The sequence below is a fragment of the Mesocricetus auratus genome, unplaced genomic scaffold, assembly GCF_017639785.1.
Source record: "Mesocricetus auratus isolate SY011 unplaced genomic scaffold, BCM_Maur_2.0 Super-Scaffold_100019, whole genome shotgun sequence".
NCBI lineage: Eukaryota > Metazoa > Chordata > Mammalia > Rodentia > Cricetidae > Mesocricetus > Mesocricetus auratus.
This window is the reverse complement of record NW_024429200.1, coordinates 1667822-1695462: the sequence shown is the minus strand read 5'-3', so window position 1 is coordinate 1695462 and position 27641 is coordinate 1667822. Positions and strand designations below refer to the sequence as shown.

Genomic DNA, 27641 nt, shown 5'->3' with positions numbered 1-27641 from the left:
TCCCATAGAAACCCATGTACGGTGCACAGAGAATGGCCCAACACAGTCTTGGACTGGTGTGGTGTATAACCTGCAATCCCAGTCCTGGGGAGGTGTTAGCCAGATTGACAGTTTATGGACAGCCTGTGCTACACAATGACACCCAGTCTCAAACGAGCAAAATTGAAAATTTTTAAAAGGAAAAGAAAAGAAACCACAGTGCTATTGGACTCCAGGCATGTCATCTCACACAGCAAGTGGGTCCACTTATAGATCCGAGGACTAACAAAACTAGTCTCAGGTGAGAGAGGTCAGCGAAGACAGATTTAGAAGGTGAACTGAATGAAGAACCTTCTAGAGTGATGACATACTATATCTCAATCATACTGCTGGCTCCACAAGCAGATACATTTGTGAAAAGTCACTGAGCTGTTACTTAAAATATTTATGCACACAATAAATGGGACCTCCTGAAACTGAGAAGCTTCTGTAAAGCAAAGAACATGGCCAACAAGACAAAAGGGCTCCCTATAGAATGGGAAAAGATCTTCACCAACCCCACATCTGACAGAGGGCTGATCTCCAAAATATACAAATAACTCAAGAAATGAGAAATCAAACTACCAAATAATCCAATTAAAAAATGGGGTACAGATCTAAACAGAGACTTCTCAACAGAACAATCTCAAATGTCAGAAAGACACTTAAGGAAATGCTCAACATCCTTAGTCATCAGGGAAATGCAAATCAAACCCACTCTGAGATTCCATCTTACACTGATTAGAATGACTAAAATCTAAAACACAATGGCAGCTTATGCTGGAGAGGATGTGGAGAAAGGGGAACACTCCTCCATTGCTAGTGGGAGCACAACCTTATACAGTCGCTGTGGAAATCAGTGTGGCGATTTCTCAGAAAATTAGGGATCAGCCTACCTCAAGACCCTGCAATACCACTGTTGGGCATATACACAAAGGAGGCACATTCACACCACAAGGGCATTTGCTCAGTTATGTTCATAGCATTTGTAATAGCCAGATCTCGGAAACAGCCTAGATGCCCCTCAATTGAAGAATGGATAAAGAAAATGTGGTATATGGAGTACTACTCAGTGGTAAGAAACAATGACATCCGCCGGGTGTTGGTGGCACATGCCTTTAATCCCAGCACTTGGGAGGCAGAGGCAGGCGGATCTCTGTGAGTTCAAGGCCAGCCTGGTCTACAAGAGCGAGTTCCAGGACAGCCTCCAAAGCCACAGAGAAAACCCTGTCTCGAAAAACCAAAAAAAAAAAAAAAAAAAAAAAAAAAAAAAAAAAAAAAAAAAAAAAGAAACAATGACATCCTAAAATTCACAGGCAAATGGACAGAACTAGAAAAAGTCATCCTGAGTGAGGTAACCTAAAACCCGAAAGACAAATATAGTAAGTACTCACTCATAAGTGGATACCAGACATAAAGCAAAAGATATTCAGCCTACAATCAACAACCCCAGAGAAGCTAGAACCCTCTTCCAGAAACAGACAGAAGCAGATGCAGAAATCCACAACTAACCAATGGGCCAAGCTCCTGGAGTACAATCCACGTGAGGGAGGAACAATTATATGAACAAAGGAGTCAAGACCATGATGGGGAAACCCATGGAAACAGCTGACCCGAGCTAGAGAGAGATCACTGACTCAGGTCTGACAAATGGGGAACCTGCATAAGACCAAACAAGACTCCCTTAATATAGGTGACAATAGTGTGGCTGGGACAATATATGAGGTCACTGGCAGAGGGTCCAAGATCTAACTCTAATGCACAAACTGACTTAGTGGAGCCCATTCTGTATGGAGAGATACCTTGTCCAGCCTAGACACAGGGATGTGGGGGAGGAGAGGTGTCTTGGCCCTGCCTCAACTAGATGATGAGACAGACTTAGTAGACTTCCCAGGGGAGGACTTACCCTCCCCGTGGAGCAGATGGGAGGGGAGGGGAGGGGAGGGGTTAAAGGAGAGGAGGAAGGGGAAACTGGGAGTGGAATGTAAAAAATAAATTTAAAAAAATGTAAAAAAATTTATGAACAACACTGTCTAAACTTTTAAATAGAAAGATTATGGGTGGTATGTGAGCTATTTAATCTTCCTAAGGAGAATAATTTGTTCCACATTCTTAGCCAATAGCAATTTGTACATATGCACTCTAAGTTCAAAATCATTTTAGATATTGAAATTCTTTTTAGGGGGCTCAGTGGTTAAGAGCATTTGCTGCTTTTACAGAGGATCAGAGTTTTTCCCAATACCCACAGTGGGTAGCTCACATTTGCCTACAGTGCTAGTGCCAGGGGGTCCAATAATCCCCTTTTGTGACCTCTGCAGACACCTATACTCACAGTACATACATATACATAGACACACACATAGATATAACTAACAATAAATCCCAAACTCTCTCTCTTTTAATAAAGATGTATTTATTTTATATGCATGGGTATTTTCACCACATCAGTGCAGTGTCTGAGGAGGCCAGAAGAGGGCATCGGATCCTCTACAACTGGGATTACAGGCAGCTCTCGGCTGCCTAGTGGGTTCCAGGAACCAAATACAGGAAGAGCAATGAGTACTCTTACCTACAAGGTCACTTCTCCAGCCCACGCCCAAAATAAAAATTTTGAAATTATCCAGTATGGGACTGATCAAGACCCCCTGAACGTAAGTGTCAGTGAGGAGGCCTAGGTAATCTACTGAACCTTGGGCAGTAGATCAATATTTATCCCGGGTATACAAATGGACTTTAGGATCCCATCCAACAATGAGAGATGTACTCTCACCCTAGACTCTTGGGGGAGGGTCTAGGCCCTGCCCTGGATGAAATAACAGACTATGGACACCCCCATGGAGGGCCTCACCCTTCCTGAGGAAATGAGGGGATATTGCGGGGGTTGGTGGGAGGGTGCAGGAGGAGGGGAGGGAAAGGAAGAGGGACCTGGAATTGACATGTGAAGCAACCTTGTTTCTAATTTAAATTTAAAAATAAAAAATAAATAAAATAAATTAAGACAGAGATAGCCAATAAGAAAAAAAATTTTTGAAATTATCTTTTTAGCAACACATTGCAGCACATTTTAACCCAAGTTATGGCTAAGTATTTAAAAGAAAGCTATCTGAGACATTCTTATTTATTATGAATTGGCTGAGTGAAAATACTAAAATACATAACTTAAAAGAAAAAACATTCAGGTTAAACAGTTTAGCTGTGTGACTTTATGGAAAAAATTTAAAATTCTCAAATTATCATCTCGATTGTAATAATGAATAACTGTGTGTGATCAATCCTAGCAGCGAATAATTGAGGTCACTGGTCTTTGTCCCACCTTCTTTCAGACACGCTCATACTGTTGTTCAAACTAAACCCTGGGATTGCACACAAAAGGCTAGACAGGAAGCCTGGGTGAGGAGCGCATTTTCCTTCTCCTACCTCTCTTTACTGGGATTACAATATGCCTCTTCAATAAGCTCCATGTTGCCCAAATCCTTCCATTTGCCTCCATCCAAGAACTGCCACCGATATGGCAAATGGAAATGAACTCGATAGCACTTATCTAAAATAGAAACAAAGCAGTAAGACACCCTACTAATAAACACACTTATCTAAAATAGAAACAAAGCAGTAAGACACCCTACTAATAAACACACTTATCTAAAATGGAAACATAAGGCAGAAAGACACCCTACTAATAAACACACGTATCTAAAATGGAAACAAAGCAGTAAGACACCCTACTAATAAACACACTTATCTAAAATGGAAACATAAAGCAGTAAGACACCCTACTAATAAACACACTTATCTAAAATGGAAACATAAAGCAGTAAGACACCCTACTAATAAACATTGTGTCTCCACCTTACAGTTGTCAATGGGAGTGGTCCTGATCACTGACCTGACAACATTTCTGGGACGTTATGAGGAGTTGTGTTTTGCTAATGCAGTTACACCTGGGCATTTACATACTGAAATACTATGGGTCTTAGTATTTGAGTCTTCCCTTTAAAAGGGACACTGTAATGATTTTTTTAATGTGTTAGTCTGGAATGTCATTTCATGACTGTGAAGGTGATCAGCAGGAGGTCATTGGTCTCAGCCACTCCCTGTCTCCACACACACCACGACATGTGGATGGGCACAGGTCAGATTCCAGATTTACCTCCAACAGGAAGCTACCGCAGAATCTAGCCTGATGGCTGAGGCTATAATCCCAGCTGCTTGGGAGGTTGAGCCAGGAGGATCACAAGTTCAAAGTAAACTAGGCCTGGAAACATAGTTCAGTGACAGAGTACTTTCCTAGCGTCAACAAAAGCCTTAGGTCCAATCCTGAGGAGGAAGGGAGGAAGAAAAGGAGGAAGGAAGGGAGGAGGAGAGAAGGAGGGGAGGAAGGGGGAAGGGATGAATCCATCCAGCCTCACCCATCCCAGTTCCGGCTGCTGAGGTATCCTCTGGATATCTGCTAAGACTCACCCCTTCTTCAAAGGCCCCACCCATGTCTTCCCATACACTGCTCTGCCCATCAGCGCCCATATCCTCCCCTCTATTCTGTCTTCCGGGTGCCACATGGCTCAAGCCTCACACCCCGACTCATCATTACTTATGCTAGCTCTGACATTTCTTTCAAAAGCCCCGTGAGTTTGACACATCTGTACAGAGACGGTTTCCAATTCAGTCATAAGAATGGATAATTTAGTCTCCAAAAGTAAGCAAGTGATTAAGTGAAGCAAGGAAAGTAAAAGTGTGTAGCGCTACGTATGAACAAAACTGACGACACACATACACTTAATATAGAGACATAACACGGTACACATGTAGTATCTTTCTAGACAGACACCAAAGGACCAGGAGATCACTGTTTCCGTTTTTAGAGGACCTACCTGGCTGCTAAGGAAAAGAAGGTGATGAAGATTCATTTCTTATTAACTGTAGCTAATTCGTAGTTTAAAATAGTGAATTTAAGCTACTTTGACACTTGAAAAATTAAAATTTCCTAAAATCTGCACATTCTTTCTCAATGTCAGATCTTTCCCAAATTCTACAAAAGGTGCTGTGGTGGGGAGTACCAGAGGAGCATGTGACATTGCTCCAGGCACTGTGCAGACACAGCAAAAAGGAGCACTAGGTCAGGAGGCCTCAGAACACACAATGGGGGTGTCTGGGCAAGGAACGCTCTTCAATGCAGGAAGGCCACAGCCATCCCAGGGACTTGCAACTCCCTGCTTTGTGCAGTTTGTGCTTATATGACTCATAGACGGCTCAGTGGAAGAGCACGGGAAGCTCCTCCAGAGGACCCAGGTTTGATTCCCAGCACTGATGTAGTATCTTCAAGCCCTCTGATTCCAGGAACCAGACGCCCTCTTCTGGCCTCCTTGGGCACCAAATACAAACAAGGTGCACAGACATACATGGAAGCAAACCAATACACATGAAATGAAATTTAACCCAATAAACAAATGTGCAGCAAGTGTGTACCATGGGGAGGTGACGGGGATGGAGGACATATTCTGCTCTGTTGTCTGTGACATGGGGAGGTGGCGGGGATGGAGGACTGTGTTCACTCTGTTGTCTGTGACATGGGGAGGTGGCGGGGATGGAGGACTGTGTTCTCTGTTGTCTGTGACATGGGAGGTGACGGGGATGGAGGACGTGTTCTGCTCTGTTGTCTACTCCTCCACACAGTGAAAACACTCATGGACGGCTGGTGTGACATCTAAAGACTAAAAACGGAACACGACGTTTCGGTGGCTGCAGCCACAGAAGCTGAGAAAGAATCTTCAGTCAAAGGCTAAGTACGTTGTCAGTGAAAAACAACGCTTTTGTGAAAGCACTGAGCCACACGAGAATTGCTGTTTGTGGAAAAGGGAAGATAAAGGTCCCAAGCAGGAACCACGGGCCTAATAATCCTCAGTGCTAACAAGTGTTTCCTCCTCCTCACTGAGGTCTTCCCAGCTTCTTGAGACTCCCCTAGGCCTACGGTCACCCTTCAGAAGTGGCAATTAGCTTACTAGATTGAGTAATCCCATTTTCATGAAGGTCTGTGGTCACTTGACAATCACCTGGTACAGACCCAGACTGCTGTATTCCCAAAAATTCATCTACAGCCTCACTTTCAAAAATTCTAATTCCTTCCACTGTCAACAAAGCAGATTTGGAACTAGTTTGACAAGACCCCTCTCTTTCTCTAGAACGTGCCTAAAAGCAGTTGCAGGAAGAAAAGCAGACACCCCCCCCACGAGAGGGGAGAGGAGCCTCTCACTTACCTTGAAAGCTACAACTTTTCCGAATGTGGTACAAACAAATCTGTTCACTCTCCTCCTGGCTAGGAGCACTTGGTGACACAGAACCTGAACTGTCTTTTCTTTCTACAAACAGAAAACACCACAAAATATGTCAGCGTCCATTGATACTTTTCATGTAGGATTACAGAATTTCATGGGAAAAAGGAAGAAGAAATCTACTGAGCTCTTATGCACATAACAAAACTGGCCTAGGCAAACTGACAGACCTATCAATCATTCAACAATAAAAGTATCCCAGGAGCACAGTTAGGCACCTGACTTTTAGAGGTAATCCTAGAAAACTCAGCATGCAGCTTTTTACTAAACCCAGGACACTACAGAGGAGTACTTTTTTTTCAACTTTTACTGTCCATCCAAGCCACTAGGAAAGGAAAAATTGAAGAGTATTTTAAAAAATCGTATTTAGTTTCTATAGCAAATTTTTGTCAGTGAAGTCTTTAGAACTGGGTGCTAACAAGAAAAAAAGGTGATATATAGAACTTTTCATCTCCAAATAAAATATTCTTAATTTTAGTTTACTTGTAAGCTCTTAAGATAGGCATACTAAGTTCTTTCAAGCACACCTTTCTCATGATTACTCCAAAGAGTCTTTACCTATTACATTTATCCCATCCGCTTAGCCCAAGTAAGAATAAAACTCCTTTACAACCTTTCCCTATTTACTCTGCTATCACCTATTACTATTTTATCTGCATCTTTCCTTTCCATTTTGTAAACTCCCAGATGTTCCACAGTCTGGGTCCCAAAGCCTACACCTGGGAGACCCTGACGTTCCCTGTTCAGAGTAGTGACTATTTTATGACCTGAGACACTCAGAAGTGGATCCTCCCCTCAGTTTTAATAAAGGCATAATCCAGATGATACTCCAAACATTATCTAAAGCAAAACCTTTGTATATCTGGGGATTAACAAAACATCTGAAGAGACTGAGGTGACAGCCCAGTAAGTGCCTGCTCTGCCGCTGAGAACCACGGCTCGACCCCCAGAGCCCACATCTTTAGGGTCTAAGTGGGCTGGAGAGCTGGCTCAGCAGTTAGGGGCACTGGCCGCTCTTCAGATGCCCAGTGTTCTCTTCCCAGCATTTGCATGGCCTCCTGCAATTGTCTCTCACTCCAGTTCAAAGGATCTGACGCCGTCTTCTGGTCTGTGGGCACCAGGCACCCAAGTGGTGCACAGACAAGCAAAACAGATGTACACATGTAAGAAAAATTTTGGGAAGGAAAGGCAGGTGGGTTTCTGTTAAGTTCAAGGCTAGCCTGGTCTACATAGAAATCTTTCCTAAAAAACAAACCAAAAAAAAACCCACATATTTTAATACATTTTAACCTGGGCATGATGGGAATGCCTACAGTCCCAAGGGAGGTAGGGACAGACATAAGATCCTTGGGGCTTACTGGCCAGCCTAGCCTATCTGGTGAGGTTCAGAACAATGAGAGAATTAAGATGGGCAGCACTTGAGGAACAGCACCTGAGGTTGTTTTCTGTCCTCCACTCATCCTAGTATACATGAACGCCTATGTACACAGGAACACACACACACACACACACTCTCTCTCTCTCTAAAACTGAAGTACAAAGAAAAACTAGAAGCAGCAAGAATGATTTTTAACTATGATATTCAGGTAAGAGTACAGTGGTCAACATGTTTGCTGGCAGTCTTGGCACTGACCTGATATTCTAGGAAAAGTTCTATTAAAAAACATTTTCTATCTCGCCGGGCGGTGGTGGTGCACGCCTTTAATCCCAGCACTCGGGAGGCGGAGGCAGGCGGATCTCTGAGTTCGAGGCCGGGCTGGACAGACAGCCTCCGAAACAATACAGAGAAACCCTGTCTCGTAAAAATCAAAAAAAAAAAAAAACCATTTTCTATCTCAACATCGAAATGAGCAGATAGATAAAATGATGTGTTTGTGGGGGAGGCCTGTTCTCATGTTTACCAAAGGCTAACTCAGGCCCAGGACAGAGACCAGCAATGGCATATCCTCAAATTTGCTGAAATGAAAGAGCAGAGAACCAGAGTGGCCAGCCAACAGCCTCTATAATGAAATCCAAATGAACCAAATTTCATAAGCTCCCTTAAGGGCCACATTATTCATCCACAAACCTTTAGACAGCCACAAAGATATACACTTAAAGCCCCAGCCACTAAGGAGACTGAGGCAAAAGACCATTTTACCAAATTTGAGGCCAATATGGAGAAAAGAGCAAGATGTCAGCTCAAAAAAAAAGTAAAATTTGTGTGCATTCTAGCTTTAAATCTTTAGATTTGTGTATTTAATTTGTTATGTTTATAGAGGTCTGGAAACTGGAAGGGACACATGGGGAAGGAAGGGGAGAAGGCCATAGGGCAGGTGAGCGGTTGTAACGCAGTAAGCGGGGACACTGGGGTAGAGGTTTAAGCAGGGACAGGGCCGGGATGGTGGGGAGTAAGGGGTGGAGTGCATTAACTGAAACTAGGCTCTGTGTGTGAAAACACACTGCTTTACAAGCTAACTTAAGTTCAGTACGTCATTTTAAAAAGGAATTTGAGTAGAGGCACGCTGCATGGATGGACAATTCTTTCCCCCAGAACACCGGGGTTACTAAAGAAAAATCTTAGTCCCAGGCAGGGGACACCTGTCTATAGTCATTGGTCAGGGAGACTCCAGAGGTACCCCCCCACACACACCAAAACAGCACAGGCTACTGTTCTTGGTTGCTCAGCATACGTAGATGGTTGCTGAGGACACTACATACTTTGACTGGAAAACAGAGAAATCAAACTGGAACTGACCTGAAAGCATGGCTAACTTTCACAGAGGCAGGAGGCACAGGCAGGCTACTGGAGGAGAAAGGTCATCAATGGATTCTGTAAGTTACATTCTGCCAGGCAAGATATGCCTACTGGTACATAATAGCACAACTAGTAGCGGGGAGTAACTGCTTTCTGACTGGGTTTTGGCTTGCTCTATAGAAGGAAGTTCATGTTTGGTACCGTAAACCTAACTGAAAGTCCATGGCCGGGGAGGTTACAGGCCTTAGAGGGTAACCTACTACTGCTAACTGGACATGCTGTCAAAACACCTTTTAAATACGTATTTTATACCCACATTATTAGTGCTGCTCTCAAACTTGGCTAGAGAAGATTTCTTTTTGCAGTGAGCAGCAACCAATATAGAATTATAACTCGCCAGGGCTGGAGAGATGGCTCAGAGGTTAAGAGCACTGGCTGCTCTTCCAGAGGTCTTGAGTTCAATTCCCAACAACCACATGGTGGCTCACAACCATCTACAATTCAATCTGGTGTGTTATGTAATAAATAAATCAATCTTTAAAAAAAAGAATTATAACTCGCCAAAGTGATGAAAATAAGTGACTGTTAAGTGCTTGGTCCTAAATAAGACATTTGTATCAACCCCCATCAAGGACCAGGGAACATAGAATGGGGGACAGAAAGAACATAAGATTGGAGGAGGGGTGAGTACTATGAAATGCTGTATTCTAGATACAACATGGCCATTCACAACATGCATGTAACTCGTGCATTCACAACAGCTATGGTTTACTCACACAAGATCAAGTCAGTCAGCATTCCATTAGGAATGGGAGAGGGACTCATGAGGCTCCACTCCAGCTGAGGAGCTATTGGCAACTGATTACTGCTTTGGAGAGGGAGTGTCACTTTTGGTGGTACAACCAATGGTCGGTTGTTCATTTCCAGGCGGATGGCCCCATGCCAGCAAGCATGCAGGAAGCACTAATTGGATTCAATGGTAAAGACACTTGCTTTCAAGCCTAACAACCTGAGTGTCATCCCTGGGACCAAAGGAGAGAAATGATTTCCACAAATGTCCTGACCTATACACGCGTGCTATGACATATACATGTGCACATGCACTTGCACACAGGTGATATACATCCACAGATGCACACACATACACATAAATAAAAGTGAAAAATTATTCTTAAAAATCACATACAAGTTAGAGGAGAAAGTACTGGAAAGAGTAGAAAGGGGATTTGGGTTGGATATGATTAAGAAAATTGTATACATATGAAATTATCAAAGAAGCTAAAGTTAAAGATTGCAGAGCAGCTGAGAGCATCGGTCCCTCCCTTTCAGGGGACCTGGGTACAATTCCCAGCATCACAGACATCTGTCACCCAGCTCCAAGGACTCCAATGCCTTCTCCTGGCCTGTGGCTTCTGCAAGCACCAGAAGTGCACAGTGCACAGACATACATAGAAGAAAACACCTATGAATATAAAATATTTTAATTTCTCAACTGAAAAGTCCTCTGTCTACATGTCACTAAGTCACTAAGTCTGACAGACACTTAAAAAAAACCCACACTCACTCATGTTTACAGGTTACAGGCACTGTCTAGGTGTCGAAAAGAATCAAGAGAATAAATTCAAAAGAATTTCTTTACAAGGGGGAAATGTCTGCTAATAGACCACAGCTTTCCAAATGCCTTCTTGCATTCATTTGTAATATCATAAAGAATGGCACCTAATGGTTGTATAACCAGTATGCCAACTCTAGGTCCCTTACTGAAAGGAAAAAGTCTCCCGAGGGTGGAAGGCACAGGGGGAGCTAACCTCACTTCAGTGCAGACCCAGATCCTCTTGGATTCAAAATGCACCAACACACCAACCATCTGGAATGCCTTGTCTGACTATGTCTAGATTTCAGCTGATATTCAGAACCTCCAAGCCAAGAAAGGATCAATGACCATTATTAAAGAAGTCCACAATTGTGTAAAGTCATATTCTATTTACTAGCCAAAAATGCAGGCCCCAAGCCCAGGGTCTATGAGTTTTCCCACCAGCCTTACCAGAAGTCCCCTGTGGACCTGCAGGAGAAGAAGACCCTTTGCTGAGGGCTGAGCCCTTATTCTTGATGTCGTAGGCATTCCGGTAAGTAGAGAGCAGCTTGCTCCCCAGGTCAGAACTTATACCCAACTTCTCCAATTTCTCCAGATTCTCAGAGTTGGTGAACTCGTGGGACCTCTTACAGCTGGTGCCAAACTTGCATTCTCCCTGTAAGTAGTACTGGCAGATATGGAGTTTAATGCACTGCTTTTGAAATGAGCAAGAGCCGAAGGGTCCATCACCTTTGTTGTAATGTAGGCAGATCTGTTGACAAAGAGGGAGAAAGACATCACTCCATGAACACTGTACACAGCACACCTCCTCAATGGCCAAGCCATGGGGTAGGCAGGGTCTCAAGGTCAATGTATTATTTCACCAATCACATGGACCACAGAGAGCTTATCTCTCACTTAAGACACGGATACCAAAATATTCCCTAAGAGAAAATGTGCTCTGAACAAGATCCTCCCCGGAAGACCCACAGATCTTCAAAGGAACCAGAGCAGTAGCAGCCTCCTGTCTGCCCCCACGCACAGCCTCGCCAAACCAAACACCCCTTACTAGTTCATTTCTCCCAATTTTCCTTTCTAAATTCAAAGTCAGAGAGGTTCTGAGGGCTAAAGCATCTCAGAGAAGGCCAAATGCCACCCCTTCATTGTTATGGAAAATTATTTTAAGGTGTGTTGCATTTGTTTACACTGTGGAACATTTGTTTTAATGATGCAAAGATGTGCTGCTTTCTTTTTTCTTTTTTTTTGGGGGGGGGTGGGGTTCAAGGCAGGTTTCTCTGTGTAGATCTGGAGGCTGTCCTGGAATTAGCTCTTGTAAATCAGGTTGGTCTCGAACTCACAGAGAGCCTCCTGTCTCTGCCTCCCGAGTGTTGGGATTAAAGGCGTGCGCCACCGACGCCCGGCTGTGTTGCATTGTTTTCTGTTGCATTTGTTTAGCTCCGTGAAGCTGTATACTTTGCCTGTCTAAAACATCTAACAAAGAGCTGAACAGCCAAGAGCTAGGCAGGAGAGGGGTAGGTGGGGCTAACAGGCAGAGAGAAGAAATAGAAGAAATCTGAGAAAAGAAATGGAGGAAGAAAGAGCAAAAGAACAAGGAAGCTTCCAGGGACCAACCACTCAGCCACACAGCCAGTCACAGAGTAAGAGTGAAGCAAGAAAGGAAAAATCCCAGAGTCGAAAAGTAGCTGAGGATAACTTAAGAAAATCTGGACAGAAACAAGCCAAGCTAAGGCTGGACATTCATAATTAAGAATAAGCCTCAGCAGGCTCTGGTGGCGCACGCCTTTAATCCCAGCACTCGGGAGGCAGAGGCAGGCGGATCTCTGTGAGTTTGAGACCAGCCTGGTCTAGAGAGTGAGTTCCAGGATAGCCTCCAAAACAATACAGAGAAACCCTGTCTCAAAAAACAACAACAACAAAAAAGAATATGCCTCTGCGTATGATTTATTTGGGAGCTAGGTGTTGGGTCCCCAAAGAGCAAGAGTTAAAACAACAACAAAACAAAACAAAACACAACCAACTAACAAGGCTTCATTTTTCAACGGACCTTGCAGACTCCAAAGCTCAACAGCAGGGTCAACAAGGTGGCTCAGCAGGTAAAGGCAGGGCTGCTCAGGCCTTAGGTCCTGACTCACATACCAGAGTCCACAGAAAGACAAGCAGGAAGCAAGAACAACTCCCTGGAGCTGTCCTCTGACCTCCCCACTGTGGCACACTCACACGCACCCTTGTACACACCTCTTCATGCCCGCCACTCCTAACAAATTTAATAAATTTTATTAGAGTTTCATCAGCTATCCCCAGTCACTGTATCTGTTGTTTGTTCAACTGGGTTGTTGGCAAACCTGCAACTTTTTTCTGGTTTTACTGATACAAGGTCTCCCACGGCACAAGCTGGCCTCAACCTACATAACTGAAGAAAGTCCTCGTCCTCTCCCTCCACCGTCCACGTGTTGACATCACAAGCACGCCACAATGCACAACTACAAACTTGCAACTTGAACCTCAACCAACTGCTCCTTCTCTACACTTCAATACTTCAACATGGAAACCAGCCACCTACTCAATTCCTAGACACCACTCTTGTCAAGCTGTAGGAAATCCCTAGAGGGCTTCAGAAGCAGAACTCAGTTGTCTCTCAAGGGTTCTACTCTACAGATGGTCTACCCAAGGGAAAAGCCAGGCATCAATTCCGACGACTGCTTTGGACAAGCCACCCACCAGTTTTGAGATTCTGTGTTTTTTTTTTTAATCTCTAAAATGGGTAGAATTCCATCAATGTCACAGAGTTGTGGTGATCACTAGACAGGAAACCACGTGTGTCAAACAATGCTGGCATACAAGGGGTGCCAGCTGCCCTCCTCCTCACTGTCTTCCAGCACCAGGACAGGCCTCATCTGCCCCACAACCCAGAGTGTGGACTCTCACAGCATCCCAAACATCGCCCTGGATCATCCTGTGGTCGTCCTGTCCCACCATTTAATTGCCTCCTTTAAGGGCAAAGCAGGGTCTTTCACCTCCTGACCACAGCGCCTACCAAAACAGATATTCCAGTAAGCTCAGCTGGATTAAATCAATATGAATTTTCAAAAGGCAAACATAAAAAAGTTAACATTTATTATGTGCTACTCATGCTTTGCTACCATTTCTCAAATGTGATGGGGAAGTCCTTCTGTGTATATGTTTCATTGGCATAAGTAAAACACTGTAGGCCAATAGGGAAGCAAGATAGGGACTAGGAGTCTAGGAGGATTCTGGGAAATGTAGTGAAGGGTGAGTGGTCGCCATGGGATCCCGGGAAGAGGACACATGAGGCTGCGTCTTTGGAAAGATAGGTCCTTGTAGAGCTATATATTAATAATTAAGTCATAGCTAGTCAATTAGAAACCACAGCAAATGGCCAACAGCTTTATAATTAATATAGTGTCCTGGGTGTTATTTGGGGGCTAAAGTGCCAATGGAACCTGGGCAGGATCCAATAACACAAATGGGTGACATTGTTTAATGTGGAAATATCTACATTTAAATATGCCAACCTTATTTGTTAGCTCAAATCAGTAACAGTGCCTAAGCGTCCCAGGCAGCCTGTCCGACCCAGGGAAAAAACCCTAGCTCAGATCCTCTGGAGACACTCAAGGCCCAGAGGAGCCCTATAGAGTCTATTCACACTGAGGCCTTACCCAGCACAAGGGAACACAGCACTGATCCTAAAGCAGGCCTACTCTGGGGAGTCACAGCATCCCTCCAGCAGCACCTGCGCCCAGCAGACCTGTTCTCGGAAGCATGCTACGGTCAGTCTCCTACTCAGCACCTTCCTGCCTTCTCCCAGTCACGCCTACCCTGCTGCTGTCTGAAAGTTCTCCAGACCTGCCCCTGCTCCTCAGCCAACAGATCTTTTGTGCTGTTAGTCTTCACCCACCAAATAGGTCACAAACTGAGACTGCAAGTCAGCTAATGTAAATTCCCTGGGCACAGGTGAGTACAGAGAGCACTGGATGACTGTCAAGAGCCTCTGGAAGGTACCTCCACAGACCAATGAGTCAAACCTAAGATTGCAATTCCTGCCATTCAGGTACAGGCCAACTGGGGTCCCTCATTCTGCTTCGTTCTAAATAACACTTGCTTCGGGCACTGGGCAACCTCACTGAGGAGCCAACCCAAATGACAGGGAAGGCAAAGTTTCCATAGATGCCAAGGCTGGTCCAAGATCAGCAGAGCTGGAAAATAAATGGGGCATATTGAATTAGAATAGCTGGATATTAAATCCAAGTCTCCTCCACGCAATGGCTCTTGATCTAAACGGTGTTCTCAGCTCTCTCCAGGGCCAAGTCATCTATCTTCCAACCATCCGGCTTCTCCACTATTCCCTGCAAATAAGACCTCAGCCCCCACCATCCCTCTGGCACTCACTTCTGGTAAAAGCCAGGGGTCATTCTGAACCAAGAGTTGGCAAAGCTCACTATAGGTGAGGTGGTCAACACCGTGAGTTTTCAGCACACTCAGGTTATGGTCAGTCTTCAAGTCGTGACCATTCCTACAGTTCTTCCTGCAAAGAAGCAAAGAGGGTGTTATGAGCTACATCCCATCTCCCCAAACTCCCCTAACAGAGCTTCCAGGTCCTCAGGGCCATGAGAGGTAAGTAAATTAAAATGAGTGGCCCAATCCAAAATGGCAATGTCCTTTAATAAGAAGGAGACTAGAGCATAGATCCATACAGAGAAAAGGCCCATGAGAACCCAGGAAGGAGGCCATCTGAAAGCCAAGGAAAGCGACCTTAGAAGAAACCTCCCTCCCCACACCTCATCTCAGAATTCCATCCTCCAGAACTGTGAGAAATACATCTTTGTTGTTTAAGCCTCCTGGTCTGTCAGAATGCACCTGTAATCCCAACACTCAGAAGCTGAGGCAGTGGAATTACAAATTCTAGACTAGCTGGACAACATAGCAAGACAGGCAGGAAAGAGAAGGAATGGAGAAGAGAGGACAGAAGGGGAGGGAAAAGAGAAGGGAGGGAGGGGAGGAGGAGGGAGAAAGGTCAGGCCACCCAAGCTATGGTACTTATGGCAGACTTACAGAGCTGGTGAAATCATTGTTCATGGCAATTTTTCATAAACACTTCCTGCCCCTACTTATAGGCAGCAGAGGAAAAACCAGCTATGCGTGAAAATATGTGATTATTTACCAGGAAGAGATGACACTGGGCAATAAACAGGGCCCAGACAACACTTCTCAGCGGGTATGTGACGAGAACAGCAGCAGGGCCATCGTGCAAAAGGCCTCACAGCACACTGGCCACTCAGTCAGCACTTAACCGTGGGATTAAAACCCAAGTGGGGCAGGGCATGGTAACACAAGCCTTTAATCCCAAGGAGGCTGGCAGATTTCAGTGAGTCAAGACCAGCCTGGGCTAAATATTGAGTTCCAGTACAGCCTGGGCTATGTAGAGACCATGTCTCACCCAGCCCACCACACACACAGACTCTCTCAATCTCACTCACTCACACTCACACTCACACACACACACACACACACACACGACTCTCACACATAGACTCTCTCTCTCAATCACACACACACACACACACAGACTCAATCTCACACACACACACACACACAGACTCTCTCACACACACACACAGTCTCTCTCACACACACACAGACTCTCTCTCTCACACACACACACACACACACACACACACACACACACACACACAGACTCTCTCTCTCACTCACACACACACACCCTGCAAAACAAAACACCTGGGCAGAGGGCTGGCTCAGCATTGGAGAGCACTGCACTGTTCTTGCAGAGGTCCTGAGTTCAATTCCCAGCACCCATGTGGGAGCCTCAACTGGCCGCCACTGTCTTCCGGCCTTTGGAGGCACCTGCACTTATGTGCATGACTCCCTCCAGTCTACCCCCACCCAGACACACAATTAAAAACAGTAAAAATCTCTTCTCAGTGCTAAGCAGGGTGACCCATGCTTTCAGGTACGGGTACATGTAGACACAACCGCTCCTGGGCCCAGTCCTTCTGCAGCTCCCTGTCCATTCTCCCGACCCACAGCCTCTGCTGAGCCCTGGTACTCCACCCTAAGGACCCAGGGACAAACCTTTAGATGGCGGCCTCAGTCACCTGGGAAGCCAGGCGAGGAACATCTGCCACACCTCATTTAAGGTCTGTAATAAACACATTGAAAGAACGCCAAACTCCTGATCCACTCCCAAACCCTCTCCCCTACCAGCTTCCCTGCAGATCAAACACCGGGAAGCCATCCTGACTCCTCTCCCCCACCTGGCGATTGTAACAGAAAAGAACTCAAACGTGGAGTGGAAAGTTCGAGGCCAGCTGTGTTAGGAAAACAGTAGCACAGATAAAAAGGGCACTGCAGTCTGGATTGGGGAGAGAACTGAGGAAGTGGCCAGGAGAGGTTACTGGAAAGTATAAAACGAGCCAAATACTCACTGGGTTAGGAAAGAGCTGACGGAGGAGGAGAAGAGAGGAAACCAAACAACTGCATCGACAACTAACACTTACTGAGCATTTCCACGCAACAGGGGCTGCCTAAATGCCTCATGAGTTAACTCATTCAGGCCTCAATCAACCTGTGAGGTGATAATCTTATCTTCACTGAGGGAACTGAGACTTAGCCATTAAGCTACTTGCCCAAGATTACCAGCCAGTAAAGGCCACAGCTGGGTTGAAACAAGGTGACTGACTAGCTCTTATCACCGGGAACACTGCCTCCTGAGCATAGCTCCAAAGTCAAGGACTGAAGATGCCTTGTAGGCTTGTTTCTCAGAGTTATCCCTATGATCAAGAAAACACGGAAAGTCACTTTCCATTTCCCATCAAAAGCAAAAAAAAAGTTTTAGGTAAACAGGGCGTTGGTGGCACACGCCTTTAATCCCAGCACTCGGGAGGAAGAGGCAGGTGGATCTCTGTGAGTTCAAGGCCAACCTGGTCTACAGAGCAAGTTCCAGGACAACCCCCAAAACAATACAGAGAAACCCTGTCTCAAACCAACAAAAACAGATCTTCCTTCCATGAGCACTTTACCAATTAAGCACAGTACATAGATCCACCGAGCAGGTGCAGCGGTGCATGGCTTTAACCCCGAAGCAGGCAGATAGATCTCTGAGTTTCCAGCCTGGCCCACAGGCTAAATCCCAGGTCAGCCTGAGTCCATTCATCCACAGCCAAGCCTGTCACTGCACCGAGCAGCCGCCACCTGTCACATCTCGCTTTCTCTGGGCTTGCTCCCACCCCAGAGACGATGCCTCCTTCTGGCCTGGCAGACTGTCTTCCTGGAGCTCCACCGTGTCCTGTAGACCCACCTTCTCCTCAGACCTGATCACCCCGGAGACTGGGACCACAGTTTCTACCACCTAGCAGCTTCCAAATCAGCACCTCAGGGTTCAGTTTGCCTGTTAAGTAAGAGAAGGCAAACCCTCTCCGGCTTCAGTCCGCAGTGGGAGCAGAAGCAGGAGTCGACATTCCCCCCAGCCTCTATTTCTCTCACACACATTCTTTGTGAGGCTCTAACCGGGATTATTCACGAATAGCCACATCCTAGAGACCACATTACCCAGGCCATACCCCTTAGGTAGACCTGGCCCACAAAGCCTCCCACCAGACCCCCCTACTGTCCAGATTTTCCTTCAACCCCTACAACTTGATTGATGCTTCTAACTGCCTCGAGAGTATTGAGGGTGCAGCTGTATTTGTCAGCCTGGATCCCCGAGTGACTGCGTGGGTCAACGTTACTAACCCAAGGTGACATCATAAAAATTAATGTCGACCGTGTTACAGCAAAAGGAAGCAGGAGAGGGAAGAAACTAATTCTCCTAGATATCTGGACTAGCTAGGAAGCAGGCAGTCTCAACATCTTCTGCTAACTCAGCATCCACGCCATTACCCAACCGTCTGCCTACAACGCAACCCTGATAGCTGCCACCTAACGAGCGCCATCGCCTTCAAGGTGGGGGCCAAATTCTTCGGTCTAAACGGATCTCACTAATCACCTACTATATGCAGCAGGTGCGAGCGGAGAGCGCGCCAACCCAGGCTCAGGACAGCATGAGGAGGAAGAGTGGAGAAAAGTGCTCAAAAATGGACAGAATCTTCCGGCTGCTGCCCGAGACACTGAAGAGCGAATCGAGGAAGGGCATTCCAGACAGGGCAAGGCCACCAGATGAAGCAAAGCTGGGGGTGGAGTGTGCAGAGAGGCACCCAAGAGGACTAGGTTCCCTAAGGACCTCGGAGAGACCCGAGTTTCGGCTTCTAAGCAGGCAAAAGGGAGTTGAGTGGAGCTTTCAAAGCTCCCTGGCGGCTGAGTCGTCGTCGTCGTCGGGTGGGGGCAGGCAGGGCTCCACCTCAACTTCCCCCCCCGGGAGCCACAGTGCCAAGCTCAGGTGTCCCCCGTTGGTACCGCATCCCGCATCACTGGGCGCCAGCCGCTCGCTCGGAAGGTGCCCGGGGAACGCTCTCGAGAGGGAAGGGCAGGGCAAGGCCGTGGGACGGCCACCTAGCCGTCTTGCCCCAAACTCGGGGCGGGGAGCGGAGGCCGGGGAGTGGATGGGGCAGGGTCCCGCGCCCGCCCGGCGCCCGGCGCCCGGCGCCCGTCCTTACCCGGTCTTCAGGAACTTGCAGGCACCATAGATGAGGAACTTGCAGAGATGCAGCTGAGCGCAGAGTCCGGTGCAGCTCGGCTTGGGGCCCTGGTGCGCCCGGCACAGACGCAGCGACGACACGGCCACCACCACGCGCTCCGAGGCCGCCGCCGCCGCCGCCCGGCCCGCGTCCGCGCCCGCCCGCGAGGCCACCACGAAGCGCCCGCGGTCCCGCAGCAGCCGATCCAGCGCGTCGGCGCCCGGGTTCGTTCGCAGGCGGCGCCGCAGCTCCGCTAGTTCCAGGGAACCCCCCGCGGCGCACAGCACCTGGGTCACCTCCGCCACCACCACCGCCACCGCGGCGCCGGCCTGGGCCATGGCCGTCGGACCGAAGCTGAGCTGCGGACGGACACAGCAGCCGCGGCGTCTCACAGGCCCCGGGCCCGCTACGGCTCCGCAGGACGGAGACGCTGGAAGGAAACGAAACCGAAAGCCCGCCCCGGCGGGGAAAACAGGAGCGCCGGGGCCTTGCCACGCCCCCGCCCCGCAGCTGAGGAGCCGGCGCCCTCGCCTGAGGGCCCGCAGCTGGGCGACTCCCCGCGCGGCTCGACGGGCCGGGACGGGACGGGCCGGGACCGGCGCGCGCCTGCCCGCCCGCGCTCCCCTCCGCCCTCCGCGGGCCACCCGGCGCGCCTTCGAGGCGTCGCGCGGCGGCGGCGGGAGACGCGGGTCCTCGCGAGGCCCCGGGGCCGCGCCCGAGGGAGCAGCCGGCGGGGCTTCCTTCGGGGGGTTGGGGGCGGCAGCGCCCTGGCGAGGCGAGACGCGCCTCCAGCTAGGCCGGGCTTCGGGCAACGGCCTCGGCCCCGGGAAGGAGCGAGCGAAGTTTCCGGACGGCCCCGGCCCGTTGCGCCGGTTGGCGGAGAGGCTTGGGAGGGGGGCCGGGGGCGCGTCCGTGGGCGCAGGGGGCCTCAGGAGGCGCCCAGGCTAACGCGGGCTTCGCAGTTGGACCTCGGAAGCGGGGCGAAGGCGGACCTGGGCCCGCCCCACCCCGGGGCGAAGGGGAACGACCGCTGGGGACCGGGAGACCCGACCGAAAGCTACCTGAGCGTCGGCACTCGAGCGGGGAAAGCGGTGTAGTAGGTAGGTCCTTTAAAAGGGCAGGTCCGCCTTCCCTCGCCCCCTTTGAACAAAGATGGTGCAAATATTTCAAGAGTCTTCACCAGAAAGGACTCTCCCGTGTGCTGCCCGGAGAATTGGACGGCCTTGGAGTGGGGAAATGGGAAGTAACCTGCTAAAATAAGGGTGACCTTTTGGCATCCCCCGTTTCTTCCCCCCCCCCCCCAGGAGTCCTCCCAGAGATAAACGTGGGCGAATCGCAAAGAGAGGACAGAGAACCGAGAACGATATGGCTGCCATTCCGACTGTACGGCTTTAACACGCGTGCATTAAATGTGTCTTTGACGCAGGACATCCACGTGTTAGGAGAGAAAGATCGCTGTCTCTGCTCCACAGGAGCATTTGCCGCCCTTGTAGAGGACCCCGGCTCAGTTCCCAACACCCACACGGCAGCCCCTCAACTCCCAACTGCCCGAGACTGTAGTTCGGGAGCGGGGTCTAACACCCTCTTCTGGACTCTTCGGACGCCAGGCACACACAACATACAGACAAGCAAAACACAAACACTTGAAAAAAAATCTAAGCCAGGTGTAGAGAGGCACACCTTTAATCCCAGCACTTGGGAGGCAGAGAGACAGGTGACCTCTTGAGTTCAAGGCCAGCCCGCAGTTGAGAGTATGCCAGCAGAGTGTTTTTCAGTGAACATGGAGGAAACTGGTTACAACGGAGTGAGGGTAGGAGGTATGAGCACAGTGGGGAAAAGAGATTTGATGGAGAAAATTGGGAGGTGAGTTCTTACAAACTTAAAATGAATACAAAATACTACAAAAATAAAATAAAACAGAGAGCCGAGGGTGTACAGCCCCTGTTCAATCCTCAGGAAGTGGGATTAGACCAGTTGGCAAGCCCCAGGTTCCAGAGGTGCAGAGAAAAGGCTTAGCAGAGAAAGGTGCTTGCTGTCCAAGCCTGCCAACCTGAAGTGGATCCCTTAAGCCCAGGTAAAAGTGGATGGGCCTCTGACCTCCACGTGTGTGCTGTAACATGCCTCGTGTATACATACACACAATACACTATTAAAGTGGACCGCTCCTAAAAAAAATTAAAAAAAAAAAAGTGGACCGCTCCTGAGAAATGACACCCGGCTTGACCTCTGACCTGCACATATGCACACACCATAATAAGAAGGGCATGCTGGAGCTGTAACTCAGCCATAGCCTAGGAAAAGCAAGCAACACTAGGCTCAATGTTCAGTGCTCAGTGCTCTCCCCGCCCAAAATAAATAAATAACAAGTATAACGAAGACTAGACTGCAAGAACAAATGAAAATGGATGAGGGGGTGGGGTGAAGGGTGATTTCTTGGACGAATTCAAGTGGTTTCGATGTTTTGATTGTTAAATATTTGTATTTGGCTTAAACATTTATCTGTTGTACTTTTGACATCGTTTTCTAATAATGCCTTATTGTTTTCCATCTTACATGTCAAACAAGTGCTGTTCCATAAAAGTTCCCCCATTTTATCATGACTGGCTGAAAAGACAATGATGGTAAAAATAGTGGATACTTCTGTAGAAGCAGTGAAGAAACTGAAAAACACTTTTTTGTTTTTTTTCAGAGCTTTAGAAGTTAACTAAAGGCTTGCAGTAACAACCTCCAGAGTAAAAGCAGCCAAATCTCAGCAACCTTTGTAGCATTTTCTCCTACTCGACTTATATCTTGCCCCCCTGAAGCTCTTTGATACGTCTGAGTCTGAGAAATGACAATCACATTCATGGTATCTGTACCAAGAAGAGAGCAGACAGGACTGGAGCTCTTTCAAAGGCGAATCCTAAGGACGACTGTGGAGGCCTCCTAACATGTGGGTCTGTAGAAGAAGACGCGGGGCACTTTAAGGATGATTTTAGCCTTTCCAGCTACAGGGGAGCTCAGCCACTGGGACTGAGCCACCTTCTCTTAGCCAAAGGTCTTTTTATTGTTCTCCAGGTCACAGCTTTTCAAGTTGATTTCTGCATCCTAACTAAGCTTCCAAAGGGACACTGTCAAATGCAAATCACAGTGTGCTGGATTTTTCCCAACTGAATTCCACTTTGTACCCCTGGACAGCTCAGACAGGACTCGAGTTAAACGAAGGTGCTGAAGACAAGGGCAGATTAAGGCTGTTTGCCTGCGTTCAGGAGCCCGCTGTGGCTGTGCAAGGCGCTCTCCCTACAGATGACGGTTGAAGAGGGCAATAGATTAACCAAAGACCTGAACAATGAAGGGCTTTGAAAAGTGCCAGCATGTTGTAGGAACCCACACAGGCACACACATGCATTGGACCACTCAGGTGCTCACGGAGTCCTACCTAACACTCGGGCTCTGTGCAAGCAGGAAGCAAAAGCTATGTACACTTGGAAACTGCCTGACTGTTGAAGGCATATGCCAAGATAGTCATAGAGCTCCTTGACAAAGACTAAGATGCTTACTGCCTCCTGGTGCTTAAGGTAATCCCTAGCCAGTCATTTGCCAAGAGGGAAACTCACCAAGTAGAGACGTTAGTCACACATAGTGCAGATGCACACTTTACAGACTTAGATCAGGTTGGGCATTGGTGGTGCACACCTTAAATCGCAGCACTCCCGCGGCTGAGGCATTCGGATATCTGTGAGTTTGAGGCTAGCCTGGTCTACAGAGTGAGCTCCAGGACAGCCAGGGCTGTAACACGGAGAAACCCTGTCTCTAAAAACCCAAAATAAAACGAAATTAGATCGGAAAAGTCACTAGGCAAACACAGCAACTAGTTCAACAAACAATAATAACCTTGGGAAAGGAAAAAAATCTGACTTTGGGAGCTACCACATTATTAGACATGTCCACCTCCAAGTAAATTGTGAGATATGTAAAGAAACAAAGTGTGGTCCATACGAAGGAAGTAAAAGCTAGTAATACAAACAGCTCTTGGGGGCTGGAGAGATGGCTCAGCGGTTAAGAGCACTGACTGCTGTTGCCAAGGACCCAGGTTCAGATCCCAGCACCCACATGACACACACTTGTAACTGCAGTTTCAAGGGATCTGATGAGTGTGAGCACACATGAGCACACACACTAAAAATAACAAATTTTTAAAAACTGACTTAGTTGCTACTATTAAAATACTAAAGGGAGTCTTTGAGCTGATAGGAAAGCCATTAAGCAATAATTCAGATTCTCATGAATTAAAAAACACCAGTAAAGATAATTATGGGTAAATGAAAAGTTTGTCACTCCTTCCATTTGATTATAGAGATGATAATTACAAATATTGCAAGTTATAAATGCAGGGCTCAGGGGTTAAACTCCTTCCAGATGACCTGGGGTTCAATTCCCAGAACCTACATGGTAGCTCACAATTGTTTGTACATCAGTCCCAGGTGACCTGATGCCCTCCTCCTGCAGGGTTTACAAATTATAACAATGTACAGATCATGCAAAGAATGTCCTCTAGCTTTAATGACATGAAACTAGAAATCAGTATCAGGCACAATGTAGGGAATTCACAAACGTGGAAATTATGCAGCACGCTCTTAAATCATAAGTTAAAGGAGATCTCCCAAAGGAGGCTAGAAAATAAGACAAATACAAAAGAAGGATTGCAGAGACAGCTCAGACAGAGTACTTGCTTCTCTTCTAGAGGACCCAGGTTCAGTGTTTTAGCAACTACATGACAGCTCACAACTATAATTCCATTTCCAAGGAACCCAATACCTTCCGGCCTCTGAGGACACTGCATGTACACGGTGAGCAGACATATGTGCAAGCAAAACACCCCTACATACAAAATGCATACTTGAAAAAACTAAAGAACTTGTGAGGTGTAATGGAAACAATGTTTAGGGGAAATGAACAGCTGTCATCTCAAATCAATAGCCTAATGTACCTTAGGAACTAGAATAGTAGTTTTCAAAAAAGGAGATACTGCAGATTAGAGTATTAGAGAAATACAACAGAGGCTAGAAAATAATACAATGAATCATTAGAACTAAAACGTGGTTCTTTAATATTTTAAAAACATTACCAGATCTTTACCTAGAATGACAAAAAGGACTAAAATTATTAGTAACCAAGACTAAAAGGGGTCACTATTACTGAATTTACAGAAATAAGGATTATAAATGTAAGTTCCACTTTCTAGTTTTTGTATCTGGTGCTTGGACAGACCACTCACTGGTGGATTGCCTTTCCCTCGCAAAGCACTCGCCCGAGCCTACTCCTACAACCGCCCCTTTCCTTGCCACAGTTTACCATGGGCTCTAACTTTATTTCCCTTCTTCAATTGCCACAGGTCCAGGTTTCAGACACTGAGACAGCCAGTCCTTATATTCCCCACAGGCTGGTGCTGTTATTCAAATTAGGCTATCCTAATTACCCGCTCATCACCTGTTCTTTCTCAAGGACATCTCTCACAATAAAGGCTCTTTCCTCCGCTCCCTGTCTCCTGACTGGCATTTCCCTGTGTCTTCCTGAATGGCACACTGTGCTTATTTCTAGGGCTCTCTCAATATAAAAACATCATGACAGTCCTGTGTTGTCAGACTAAACAAAATGAATCCTGAGTAGCCTTTCAGACTTTGTTACATTTATTTAGCGTGAGGGTCTAATGACACACACGTCCTGGCTCACGTGGAGGTCAAAGGGCAGCTTATGAGAGTACATCCACTCCTTTCATCACGTGGGTCCCATGGGTTAAGCTCAGGTCACGAGGCTTGGCAGCAGGCGCTTTTACAAGGTATCTTTGTTATCCGTCATTTCGGGTTGTTTTTTAATGACTTTTTAAATCATTATCCACATACCTTTTCTCCCCACAGCTCCTCCCATGTATGCCCCTCTCAAATTCATGGTGTATGTGTGCGTGCGTGTGTGTATGTGTGCGTACGTGTGTGCATGTGTGTGTGTGTTTATAATAGTATCAAAACTGGGCCAAGGTTATAATGCTTTTTATATATTCATATATCCCTAAACATATAAATTATATATTTCTAAATATATAAATACAACATTCTCAGTCTCTGTGGTGGTACTTAAATGCCTGTGATTTCCGGGCTGACCATTTTGCATTGGATAACTAATGGCAGGGGATGTTCTTGCCCAGGGAAGACCATTTCTCGTGCTCATAGCATTTCTTAGTTGACAATAGCAACTACTCAGAGTTTTAAGATAGAACAAAATACGATAAAAAGTCCAAGTGGAAATGTTCAGGAGACACTTGGATCTGTGAGTCGAACATTTATAGAAGAGGTCAATACTGGAATTTTGAAAACACAAATGACATTTGAATCCCCAAGGCTGGATTAGGTCATCCCAGAAGAGAATATAAATTGGGAAGAAGAGGATTCCAAGAAGCTGCGCCTTTAGTGGAGAAAGAAGAGACTGAGAGCGATGAATGGAGAATATGGGATCATGAAAGCCAAATATTTACATATTTTAACGAGGGGTAATCAGCTACATACTACCAAGAGATTAAAGAGGATAGAAATATATATTGCTGCACCTCCAAACTTTGCAGCTAATACCAATGATTCTTTTTCTTCAGAGGTCTGAGTTGACAGGGCTCTCCTGGGTAGTTCTTCCCGTTACATTTAAACCTGTGGCTGCATTCAGCTGGAACCCTAGCTAGGATTAGATGACCACTTGCCCCCTCCCTTCAGCTTCGGCCTCTCCCCTCTCTTCTCTCACCACTTAGAGACCTAACCTGAGTTTCTTTGGAGTTTGCTGGTGGCTGACGAGAACAAGCCCCATGGGTATGTGTTAAGTTTCCGGTTTTTCATAGCGGTTCTTGGCTCTGCCCTCAGTCATCCTTTACAAGGGGGCGCTCGGGGTAGAGAGATGGCTCAGCAGTGAAGAGCAGTTCCTGTTCTTTCAGAGGACCCCAGCTCCATTCCACTTATAACCACCTGAAACTCTGTGTAGTGAGTGCATGTACATGCGCGCGCGCGCACACACACAGTTTAGAGAGTAGTAACAAAACAAATCTAAAATTATGGCTCATATTAGCACCCGAGAGCTTTCTCAGTTTAATTTCCATAAGATGTTGAGAGCCAAGGAGGCTGGTACAGTTTAGGTTTTCTGTGTACTGAATTACAATCTCCCCTGGTAGACAAAAGCCACATCCATGACGCTTTTTGAAACAAGTCTTTCTTTACTTTGACCTTTACGTCAAAATGCCCTTCAGATTCTACACCACTAGCTACTCTGATTTCAAATGCGGGCTACATTTCACCAACAGGCCCTATGTATTGCCAAGGCCTGTACAGAGACAAGAGTAAAGTCCCCGGCCCTCCTGCTCTCCTTACCTGCAAATGGGTAGCTGCAGAGGGATAAGGGCAGCCCTCTGAAGAGTTTTGATCCTTGAGGCAAGGCTCACAGACTGTCACAGAGACGGGGTCAAAAGGACCCAACTGGCAGTCAGGCAGAACAAGGAGGGTCTGTTTGTTCATCAAGGGAAACTTACTGAGAGTGGAAAGCATCTTACAGACAGGAGAGTAAGTCTTGGGCTGCTCACCAGGGCTTCATACCGGGCATAAGATCATATTATCCCTTTGACCCAGCATTGGCACTATTGCCAAATACATTGTATATTTCCTCAACTCTGCCAGAAGAGAACCTACCTTGTTCCTTCCTGGAGCCCACTGGGAGCCTGCCTAATAGAGTACCCAATATTCAGTAAACCTCTGAGGAAGGGAATAAAGGCAACACGTCACTCATAATGTCACCACCCAGGTAAATCCCAGAGGATTAACCCCTGAATGTTTTCTCTGGCAATGAATGGGCTAGAATCTCTTCTTCCAAGCTTCACTTGGTTTAAGGGAAAGTGTCCATCCTCAGAAGCTAGGCCAGGGGCCCTGTAGAGTCCCACTCTTCAGTATTCACCACCACAGTGGCCAGGGAGTCGATACTGACCGTCTACTGTAAGAAAAGCATTTCTAAGCCGGGCGTTGGTGGCGCATGCCTTTAATCCCAGCACTCAGGAGGCAGAGGCAGGCGGATCTCTGTGAGTTCGAGGCCAGCCTGGTCTACAGAGTGAGTTCCAGGACAGCCTCCAAAGCCACAGAGAAACCTTGTCTCAAAAAACCAAAAAAAAAAAAAAAGCATTTCTATATGGATTTATGAACTACTATGGCTTGTCTGAAGGGGTATGTGTCTAAGGGTGTGTTGTGTATAGGTGTCCTTACAAGAGGACTTTGGACACAGGCATGAACAGAGGAAAGATGATGTGGACACACACAGAT

The 27641-nt window shown here is 46.9% G+C and overlaps 1 protein-coding gene and 1 long non-coding RNA gene across 3 annotated transcripts in view; one reads left to right on the top strand and one right to left on the bottom strand.

Moving 5' to 3' along the window:
* Parp12 (poly(ADP-ribose) polymerase family member 12) overlaps positions 1-19763 on the bottom strand; it is a 40986-nt gene extending 21223 nt beyond the window's left edge. The window contains exons 1-5 of one of the 2 annotated variants that reach the window (XM_040728788.1): positions 19303-19763; positions 15080-15215; positions 11123-11423; positions 6267-6368; positions 3436-3559 (exon numbers count right to left, since the gene is read on the bottom strand). In XM_040728788.1, coding sequence (XP_040584722.1) covers positions 3436-3559; positions 6267-6368; positions 11123-11423; positions 15080-15215; positions 19303-19661 — 1022 coding nt within the window. In that variant the 5' untranslated portion in view covers positions 19662-19763. The remainder of the gene's footprint in view (positions 1-3435; positions 3560-6266; positions 6369-11122; positions 11424-15079; positions 15216-19302) is intronic. The other variant, XM_040728789.1, reaches the window with a different exon arrangement.
* Positions 19764-19882: 119 nt separating this feature from the next.
* LOC121133057 lies at positions 19883-24840 on the top strand. The gene is made up of 2 exons (XR_005869803.1): positions 19883-20423; positions 22013-24840. It is a non-coding gene; the product is annotated as an uncharacterized LOC121133057 (long non-coding RNA).
* Positions 24841-27641: the final 2801 nt, after the last annotated feature.